General features: G+C 47.3%; 1 protein-coding gene across 1 annotated transcript; it reads left to right on the top strand.

Moving 5' to 3' along the window:
- Positions 1-232: 232 nt before the first annotated feature.
- Pgam1 (phosphoglycerate mutase 1) lies at positions 233-6,966 on the top strand. The gene is made up of 4 exons (XM_021151862.3): positions 233-531; positions 3,960-4,234; positions 4,959-5,139; positions 5,911-6,966. Exons 1-4 carry the CDS (start codon positions 393-395, stop codon positions 6,078-6,080), a joined length of 765 nt encoding a protein of 254 aa, XP_021007521.1. The 5' UTR covers positions 233-392; the 3' UTR covers positions 6,081-6,966.
- Positions 6,967-10,723: the final 3,757 nt, after the last annotated feature.

The raw sequence follows: 10,723 nt of genomic DNA, 5'->3' as shown, positions 1-10,723 counted from the left end.
AACTGGTCAGAGGATAGTTGATCATCCCTAAAGAGGAAGCGCGGCACTTCCAGCCCGCGCCCGGAGCCTCAAGCTCGCAACCAGCAACCTCCGCGCTCCCTGCTTACGTGCGCTCCGTGACTGCCGGGTAGCACGCGGGTACCGCTACGTACGACGCATGCGCGCTGCCGCCGTGGTGCGCGACACCCCCCCCTTAGAAGGCCGCAGAACTTGCCTGAGGCGCATGCGCATACGGGGCGGGCGGCGGTCTATCGAGCGAGTGGAAAGATTTCGGGGAGAAAGTGCGCGGAAGCGGGGCGGGAGAGTGCAAGTGCGCAGGCGCGACCGGGGGGGCGGGCTGCGAAGAGAATCTCAGCGATCCTCAGTTGCTGCTGCATCCTCTGCCCGTCGTCATGGCTGCCTACAAGCTGGTGCTGATCCGGCATGGCGAGAGCGCCTGGAACCTGGAGAACCGCTTCAGCGGCTGGTACGACGCCGACCTGAGCCCGGCGGGCCACGAGGAGGCGAAGCGCGGCGGGCAGGCGTTGCGAGGTACGAGCGGGAAGAGCGCGACGAGCGCGGTGTGGCGTACAGGGCCAGCACTGGCCTAGGGGTCGCCTGAGCCCCCGGGCCCTCTCGAGAGTCGCGCACTTCGGTCTGCCTCTGCAGTTGAATTTTCATCTGGGGAGGTGAACGCAGGGTGGGGAGCCCGCTTGTCAAGGTCACCCCGTTAAGTCTGAGAGGCTGTGCCAGAAAGAGGGCACAGACGCCGCTAGGCGAAAATCTGTTCTTCCGGTCTGAGCAGCCCCACCTGTGGCGCCCAGGACCCTTTAGGGTACCACGAGGGCCTAGGGCGCCTGGCGGACGATTCCCCGTGACATCAGTGGCTGTACCCGAGTTTACTTGAGGCGCCTGCCCATCATGGCGAAGCGGCAGGTCACAGGCTCGGCCTGGGTAGTGTGGGGTGTTAGGTGGGGATGTCTAATGGCCTTCGAGACAACCTGGAAACCGCGTGCTTCGGAGAGCTTTGTAGCACAGCAGCAAACCACAAAACCGAATACAGGAATGTGAGTGGGTGATTTCAGTTGATGCTCTCTCCAGCCCTATGAAGCAGGCAGATCTAATTTCCCTCCTTTTTACCTCTCTCGGTCCTCTTGTTATAGTTTAGAAAAGTGACTGGAAAGACTTGTCCAAGGTCATACCTACTTAGTTCTAATCCAGTGTCCTTGCCCCATTTCTGGGTGGAGTAACGAGAAAGTGTGAGGAACTGGCGGGCCCGTGGCCAAGGACAGAGGCAGAGCAAAGGGTGAAAGCGTCCAGGAGATAAAGCTCGCCTTTGCCTATCCATACTGGGCGCCCTGCACCACCCACAGTTCTCTGTGATTTTGGAATGCTAATAAGAAAGGAAGTCCTCCCCGCTCCCGAGAGAATCCCTGTCGTGAAGAGGCGCTTCTCTTGGTGATTAGGGCACATCCTAACTTGGACACCGCAGTAGCTGTGTAAAAGGGTTGCTCATGCCTACCTGAAGTGATCTTGTGTCTTGGTTGCCCTCCCTAGCTTCTTGTACACCCTTTTCAGATGAGGGAAGACTTTGAACACGAATTCCTGAGGCAAGGAAACGAGACTGCTTTTGAGATGCACGGCCTATGTAGGAGAGGCTAGAAAAAAGGAAAGTGTTGGTTAAGGAAGCCATTTTCTTGAGCTCTGTGCCATGAAGCACTGTGTAGACCTGTGGTAGTTTGCTTATGCCTAGCTCAGGACAAAGTTAACTGCCTCTGTTCTCCGGGTTGAGCTGGAAAATAACAAGATCCCTTTCAACCTTAAATACTGTAGCACTAAGTTTTAGAACACCTCACACGTTAGATCGCACATGGTGTTGCATGCCTGTAATTTTTCTCAGCACCCAGGCAGCTAAGAAGGGAGGCTGTAGAGCACGGGCCAACTTGGACTACGCAGCTAGACTGTCTTTAAAAAGCTAATGTAAGTTTAGCATCTCCCAAAGATATCACAGATGATTAAAGGATGGAAGATTAAAAGCAAAAACCGACTGAGGGCTCCTGTGGATAATTCAGTAACAGAAAAGACCCAAGGTGCATACCATTCCACCAGTGTTCCTCCTGCTGATTTCAGAAGGAAACTAGAGAGACCTCCATGCAGCCTCAGGCGGAGGAAGGCAGTGGTCCTGGGGTGGGGGTGGGGTGGGGGGATGAGAGTTCATTGTCCCCCTGGCCATACTTTGGATTAAATGGGTGTGTCTTTGTGCTTCTGATGCTATGGCATTCTTGCCAGGGTCCTCAGGGGGTACCACTTTGGCCTTGGGGACTATTTGGAAATAATTGCAGTGAGACAGCAGCCTGTAGCATCTCATCACGGGTGCTGAGGCTTGTTCTGTGGGTATTCTGTGGGTGACTCAGCCTTTTTTTTGGGGAACATCCCTCCTCTTCTGGTTAAGGAGATGAAGGATGTGATGATGGCTGTCAGTTCTCATCAGCTTGTCCAGAGGCTCGGGGGTGAGATTGTCTTTCCTTGTGGGTGGTAGTGGTTTTCCTGGTATTAATCTTCCCTGTCCCCACTAGTTGGTCTCAGTGGCCTCATTGTCAGTTGACTGACTAGCAGGAAATTTTACTTCATTTTTTTTTTTAATAACTGTTGCTAGTCTCAATATGAAGCAATGCCCAGAAAAGTTTGTGGTTAAATTTGAAGAGGGCCTTGTGTGCTGGAGAACACAGGGGTGTGTCTTGGGGATAAGAAAAGGGACAGCTCCTTAATTCAAAAATAGAAAGACAAGTCCAACTAGCTAGGCTTGAACTCAAGATCCCCCAGGCTCCCTCTACCGAGCTGGGATTAAAAACATGCCGCCATGCCCAGTGCCTGTCTTTATTTTTCTGCTAAAAATGGGTAGAGAAGATAGTAACATCATAGGATTCTAGTGAAGACAAAATCACAGTGTGGTATGGGAGCATGAGCCCTTTAGAAAGGTTAGCTATGACTTAAGAGTTCACGTTTTAAAGATTTATTTATGTATAGGAGTATACTGTAGCTGTTTTCAGACATACCAGAAGAGGGCATCAGATTCCATTACAGATGACTCTGAGCCACCATGTGGCTGCTGTGAATTGAACACAGGACCTCTGGCAGAGCAGTCAGTGCTCTTAACCGCCAAGCCATCTCTCCAGCCCCAGAGTTCATACTTTTATGATCCTTTTTCTTTTTTTTTTTTTTTTTCCCTTTTGCTCCTTCCTGGTGTGGAAGGCTTAAGATTTATTTTATGTATGTGAGTACAATGTCACTCTCTTAAGACACACCAGAAGAGGGCATCAGATCTCATTTTAGATGGTTGTGAGCCATCATGTGGTTGCTGGGATTTGAACTCAGGACTCTTGGAAGAGCAGTCAGTGCTCTTAACCGCTGAGCCACCCCTTCAGCCCTTTATGATCCTTTTTCACTAAAACAAAATTAAACCCATTTTTCTATTGAGTAAGCACAGGTCTGTACACATGCATGCCTTGGGGTGCATGTATGGGGGAAGGACAACTTGTGGTCATCACTCCTTCCACTGTGTGGGTTCTGGGGATTGAACATGGTTTCAATCAAAATGTGTTCAGGAGTTAGAGTAAATTGTATAGCCTCAGGTTAGTTGGTTAACACTACATTATTATAATTAATTGGAGCCAATAGGAAGTGTGCTATTTGCTGTAATGTAAGTCAACAAAATTTCACTTAAGGGATGCAAGGATAATAAATATTTGCCAAAGAGACTTCTGTATAAAATCCTTGGAGCTCATGTTAGGCCTTGCTAGCTTCTCACTTGGACTTTTTTTCTTTCTTTGAGACAAGGACTCTTTGTAGCCTGGGCTGTCCTGGAACTTGCCGTGGAGGTCAGGTTGACCTTGAACTCACAAAGCCCTGTTGTCTCCCTAGTACCAGGGTCACAGGCATGTGCCACAATACCTGGCTCATTTGCACTTCTCAATTTCTAGATGCTGGCTATGAATTTGACATCTGCTTCACCTCTGTGCAGAAGAGAGCAATCCGGACCCTCTGGACAGTCCTGGATGCCATTGACCAGATGTGGTTGCCAGTGGTCAGGACTTGGCGCCTCAATGAGCGACACTATGGTGGTCTAACAGGTCTCAACAAAGCAGAAACTGCTGCTAAGCATGGTGAGGCCCAGGTAAAGATCTGGAGACGATCTTACGATGTCCCGCCACCTCCCATGGAGCCTGATCACCCCTTCTACAGCAACATCAGCAAGGTATGGTTACCGATGCAGGTGCGGTCACTTCATCAGCATTGAGTTAGCATGTGGGCCTCACACCAAGTTCTTATTTTCCAAGTCTATATATATGGTTGTTTTGCCTGTATATATTTATGTGCACACATGCCTGTCTGGTGCCTTTGGAGGTCAGAAGAGATCAAATCCTGTAGAGCTAGAAGTGATTGTGAACCTCTGAGTGCTGAGAGCCAAACCTGGGTCCTGTGGAAGAACAGCAGGTGTTCTCTTTTAACAGCTGAGCATCTCTCCAGCCCCAGGCCTCTTTTGTGTCTACATCTTGTCGTTAACCTTATAAAATTACAATAGTAATAAATAATATAACCTCCCATTGTTACAGGATTTAGTTAGAAGTTAGTGTTGTATCTGAGAGGATGCCGCCTTTCCACATCTCTACTGCCATATTTTATAAAGCCATCTCCAGCCTTCCTAAGCTAGCAGCAAACTAAAGTGAATTGGGAAACCTTGTTTGTTTTGTTAAGCCTCCTCCCTGGATTCTAAATTATGTGTTTTGGATTGGGAAATGAGGATGCAGGGCAGTGACTACTGATCCTCTTGTTCAAGTTCTGAGCTGCATTCTGGACCCTTGAGGGAGATGTTCATTAGTCACGTAATCCCTTAAGATCGGAGCTAGGTAGAATTGATAGACATGAAGTGCAACTTGGAATAACTGGCAACCTTGAAATAAGCCTTTGTTGTTGTTTAGGATCGCAGGTACGCAGACCTTACCGAGGACCAGCTCCCCTCCTGTGAGAGCCTGAAGGATACTATTGCCAGAGCACTGCCCTTCTGGAATGAAGAAATTGTCCCCCAGATCAAAGAGGGGAAAAGGGTCTTGATTGCCGCCCACGGCAACAGCCTTCGGGGCATCGTTAAGCATCTGGAGGGTAAGTGTATCTTCTCCCAGGAGTCGCAGGGATGGTGAGACACAGCTACTCGCATCAGACTGAGTTTTGTAGCAAGGAGGCTCTCTGGGGAAAGTATGATAGTGCAGATGGACTTAAAGACAAACTTGTTCTCAATCTACGGTCTGCCAGCAGGATGTGGTGGCTTACACCAGGGAGGCTGAAGCAAGAGAATCACTTAGAGTTCCAGGCCAGCCAGAGTTATATAGTGAGACCTTGATTCTAAGGCAACAGGAAGTGTGTTACAAAATAGTGACAGTGGGCCTTTGACACTGCTATATATAGGATGATCAGTTCAGAACTGTCACATGCTAAGTGACTCAATATGCATTAACGTACAAGCTTACCTGCTCTGCTCTAGGAGTGCTGGCTGAAACTGCGATCATAATGATGCAGGTCCTAGAGGCCTTGAGGACCTAGAGGTGCAGGTGGCTAGGCTATAGGATGTTCCAGGAGAACATAGTCCTTTCTGCTTTTCCACATGTACTTTTGTAGGGATATTTGTAGTGTAACTTTCTGCAGTTTGTTGTTGGCTCATCTTAGAATCTTGTATACTTTATCACTCTTTCTAATATTAAGAGGCTTGGAAAGTTATAATTGGGGGCTGGTCCATGGGGCACTAGATCCACTAACGGTAGATTGGAAAGGATGTCTTGTTTGTTCCTACTTAAGTGCTTTGCTAGTAGTAGATAAAGAGTAAATCTGCAGGGGATGTGGACTCTTTCTTGTGGCTGAAAATGGTGGCTCTTTTAGGTCTCTCAGAAGAGGCCATCATGGAGCTGAACCTGCCCACGGGCATCCCCATCGTCTATGAACTGGACAAGAACTTGAAGCCCATCAAGCCCATGCAGTTCCTGGGAGACGAGGAGACCGTGCGCAAAGCCATGGAAGCTGTGGCTGCTCAGGGCAAGGTGAAGAAGTGAAGGCGAGGAGGCAGACTCCTACCCCGACACCCTCCCTGCCTGTTCCTGCCTCTTGCACCCTCCCCAGCACCTGCCACACTGACTATGTCTTTAGGATTTTAAGTTTAAGTTGTAGCTGCAGATGGGGGCCTGTGGCTCCCGTTTTCATTGTAGTATTTTATCCCCTGCACCCACTCCCTTCATCGAATCTAGTCAGAATAACGCCTCTGGGGGTGCAGGTTCTTGGACCACATCGAGGGACAGCTCCCTGTACCAGGAGAGTTGAGAGATAGTAACTATAGTTTTTCTTAGGTCTTTGTTTACTAAGGGTCTGCTTAGGAAGAAGTCAGGGAGGAACTGTGCTGTGGTGTGACCAATGAGGAGAAGCTGCAGTCCAGTTTTGTCCCTGGAACCTGTCCTGCACTCTTCCTGCAGTTAGGTAACTGGGGGCATAGTCATTCCAGTGGAGAGTGGAAGTAACCTCATGGTGATTTTAACCCTACTTTCTCTCTGACCCTAAAGGAGCTGCTGGCCCTAGAAGGTTGGGATCAATCTTGTCAAGTCTATGTTACATTTACTTTTACAAATTAAAGTATATATACATATTATCAGCACACAAAAGCAACTCTGTGGTTGCTAAGTGACAGTTGAAACAGTCCTGTGTGGTCACCAGAAAATAAGCCATTCCTCATATCAGTGGGATAAACTTCTTGTACCACTTGCTGTGTTCGGATCCCTTGTTTTGTAGAGGTGAAGTACCCCTGGATCATGTCCGAGGTTTTGTCTTTCACTGTCTGAGTCATGTTCCAGCTGCTTGACCCTACCGTGTGGGTTCAGAGCTCGTTTGGGCGTAACAACTAAGTCTCTTTCCAGATCAGTATAATAAAGGAGTGATGTGCAATACTTACTGTTTGTCTTGTGTCTGTGAGAAAACCACAGCATTCAGTTTGAGATGCACATTAAGTCCTTGTTTTAAAGGTGCCAGAGGTGGCTCGCTTTGGATCACTTTGAGGGATCCAACATCCTCTTCTGGCCTTGGACACAGTGCACAAACATACTCACAGGGGAAACACCCATACACATGAAAGTAAATCTCACCAGCCATTAAATACACAGACGTGACCAAGTTGGGAAAGGAAACCAGTAACTACTGGATGTCCAACATGGCTTCTCAGAATCTCCTGTAGAGTTTAAGAATGAAGGACTGGAAGGGTGGCTCACTGGTTAAGAGTACTTGTTGCTTTTGTATATAACAAAATCAAACCATGTGGGTTTGGTTTCTAGCACATACCCACATGGTGCACGTACATACATATGGGTAAACCAAAGAGTTAAGCATCAGGAGGCCTGGCAAGATGATGGCTCCGTAAACAGGTAAAGCACTTGCCATTTAAACCTAGTGACCTGGAGTTCAATACTTGTACTCACGTAAAGGTGGAAGAATGGCAGGAACTGATTCCACAAAGTTGTGCCATGACCTCTACACTCGTACAAGCACATAGACACAGCATAGTTAAAGGCAAGTGTTTCTGGAATAATGGCTCCATGAGCTCATGTTTGACTATTTGGTCTGAAGTTGGTGGAAATGTTTGGGAAGGGTTACTTGTGCCCTGGGGGTGTAGACCTAGGATTAGAGAGGGACACCCAGCAATTGAGTTTGAAGTCAACCTGAAATAACACCCAATTCTGTCTCAAAAAGCAGTAGATAGTAATGGAAGGTGAGTCACACTAGGTGATAAGACCATCCTTACAGTGCTGGGTTGGAACTACACAACCACTATTCACCTGAGCTGCACCCCAGTCAGTCCCCTATCCTGTTTTTGTCCACACTCTTGGTGTTAAGGATTGAACCTACAAAGGCCGAATCCTTAGCCTGCTTTTTCTTTGTGATGGCTTTTCTTAAATCACTATAGAGTTAAAATGTTTCCTGGTTCACACCATCTGTCTTTCCCCACTAGAATGTAAGCTCTTCGAGGACAAGATTCACTCTTGCAGACGTTTACACACCCTGACTTCCTGAAGCTGGAAGGATTGTTCCATGTACCCTTAGTGAATGAGTACTGTCCAGCTAGTGTTCATGGACTGTCTCTCCAGAGCCATTGGTGTAAAGGAAGCCCCTTAGTCCAAGGGGAGGCAGAGCCTTTGAAGCTCTACAGCAAGATCTGACTTTGAATGCCATGCTGTTGTTGTATGGGAGTGAAAATAAGCTTTTTGTTTTTCTCTGTGTAGCCCTGGCTGACCTGGAACTCACTCTGTAGACCAGGCTGGCCTTGAACTCAGAAATCCACCTGCCTCTGCCTCCCAAGTGCTGGGATTAAAGGCATGCACCATCACTGCCCAGCTTTTTATTTTCTTAATGTTTCTTGAGACAGGGTTTCTCTTTGTAGCCTTGGTTATCCTGGAACTCCCTCCATAGACCAGGCTGGCATCAAACTGAGCTTACTTGCTTCTGCTTCCTAAATGCAGGGATTAAAAGCTCACACCACCACCACTTGGCATAAATGGATTATCCTAATTCTTGATTTATACTTCAAGATACAGGAATAACTGATACATTCCAGGTTCACTGAAGGAAGAAGGAAAATGTAAAACTGCTGCCAAGAAATTAAACTCTCAGCATATTTCTAGTTTTATGTAGCCCAAACGGAATTCTTTTCATCCATTTTTAGATTAATTGTATGTATCTTAGTGTTTTGCCTGCATGTATATGCATGCCTGGTTTCCACAGCAGTCTGAAGGCCTAGGATCTTCTATATTTAAGGATGGTTGTGAGCTACCATGTGGGTACTGGGAATTGAACTCAGGTCCTCTGCAAGAGCTGCAAGTGCCCTTAAGTACTGAGCCATCTCTGCAGCCTCTTTTTTTTTTTTTTTGTGCCAATCTCATGATGTAGACTAGGCAGTGCTGAGATTAAAGCCTTGTACCATAATTTTTTCCTTTCTTTCCTTATTAACCACTGGGTCTCTGGCTAGATACAACTCTGCAGGTGTCACCAATGTTGGAAACTAGATCAAAGGTACAAGAGATCTTTCCATTTTTAGTGCTGGTCTTGAATCCTGGGACTTGGTGGATGTCTTGGGTCAAGCCCAGCAGCAAAACATGAGCTTAGCATGTTCGAAGGCCTGAATCTGACCCCCAGCCAGCAAACAAAACACAAACACATGCCTTGCTTGTGGCCCTGTCCTGGAAATTTTTCTGTCAACTTGATACAAACCAGTTACCTGAAAGGAGGGAACCTCAATTGAGAAAATTCCTTCATAAGATCCAGATGTATGGCATTTTCTTAAATTAGTTGTAATTTTAATGGGGGAGTGCTCAGCCCATTGTGGGTGGTGTCATCCCTGGGCTGGTGGTCCTGGGTTCTCTAAGAAAGGCTGAGCAGGCAGTAAATGGTACCCATAGCCCTTGCATTAGCTCTTGCCTTCAGGTTCCAGCCCTGCTTGAGTTCCTATCCTCCTCCTTTACCGCTGAACAGTGCTGTGGAAGTGTAAGCTCAATAACCCCTTTCCTCTCCAACTTGCTTTTGCTCATGGCGTTTTGCAGCAGCAATAGAAACTCTAAGATAGGCCCTACAGTTATCTAAAGGGCGTGTTTTGAGATGATTCTGCTATTGTAGCCTAGATCGGCTTTACCTTATATTTCTCTTGCCTCCTGAATGTTCGAATTGCAAGTGAAGAACCACAGTGGGCATAATAAAAATTTCAATGAAGAAGACAAAAATGGGCTGGTGAGAAACCAAACCCAAGTCTGATCCCTGGGCCCACGTGGTAGAAGCAGAGAACCAATCTGACTTCCCACGGACAAAAATGTTCAATACTAGCTTTTTTCCTTTTTCTTTTGGACTGGGGAAGAGAGAGAGAGAGAGCTCCGTGTGTAAAGGCACTTGCCACACACCCCTGGAACCCATGTGAAAAGCTGGATGCAGGAACATACATCTATAATGCCAGGCAGGACTCTACAGTGACAAGCAGAGACAGGAGAAACCCTGGAAGCTCATGGGCTGAGCTTGCCTAGAACACAGAATGTAGCAGAAACAACAAAACGGATGGACACCCAGCCCAGCCCAGGTGCAGCGAGTGAGATGGCTCAGCAGGTAGAGGGGCTTGCTGTGCAAGCCTGGGGACTTGAGGCTGATCTCTGCAACTCACAGAAATGTGGAAGGAGAGAATGGACTCACATGGCTGTCCTTCGACTTTCAAACACATGCTGTGTCATACGTGCTGTGGTACAGACTTGTGCGCACAATTACACAATTTTAATTACACAACATAACTTTAAAAAGTGGCCATCTAATAAAAAAAAAAACAAAAACCAAGTTAGCTAAGAACTGATTCTCAAAAGCTGCCCTCTGACCACACACAAGCCTACACTTATATACATAGCACATGCTTACACATGCTAAGTAATTTCTTTAAAAAAGATAAAACTAAATAAAACATACTAACTTGCTGAAAGTTAGCAACCAGAGCTCACAGACCCAGGCAGGTTGAACCCAGAGCTCACCTCCAGCATGGACAAAGCACACTGAACTTCAAGGTCCTTGCATGTCAACAAGAGCCACCGTAGTGTCTTCATGCTTAGCTCATAGCTTTCCTCTTCCCCAAACTCAGGACGTGATTTCTGATCTCCACGCACAAGGATCACCTTCACGATTACCTAATTCC

Source organism: Mus caroli, unplaced genomic scaffold (assembly GCF_978045245.1).
Source record: "Mus caroli unplaced genomic scaffold, Mus_caroli_1 scaffold_20, whole genome shotgun sequence".
NCBI lineage: Eukaryota > Metazoa > Chordata > Mammalia > Rodentia > Muridae > Mus > Mus caroli.
This window is presented reverse-complemented; position numbering and strand designations above follow the sequence as displayed.

Excerpts from the sequence above, each read along its gene's own strand:
- Pgam1 (XM_021151862.3), top strand. The coding sequence starts at position 393 with ATGGCTGCCTACAAGCTGGTGCTGATCCGGCATGGCGAGAGCGCCTGG. Across the intron at positions 4,235-4,958 it reads TCTACAGCAACATCAGCAAG|GATCGCAGGTACGCAGACCT; the intron begins GTATGGTTACCG and ends GTTGTTGTTTAG. Across the intron at positions 5,140-5,910 it reads CATCGTTAAGCATCTGGAGG|GTCTCTCAGAAGAGGCCATC; the intron begins GTAAGTGTATCT and ends TGGCTCTTTTAG.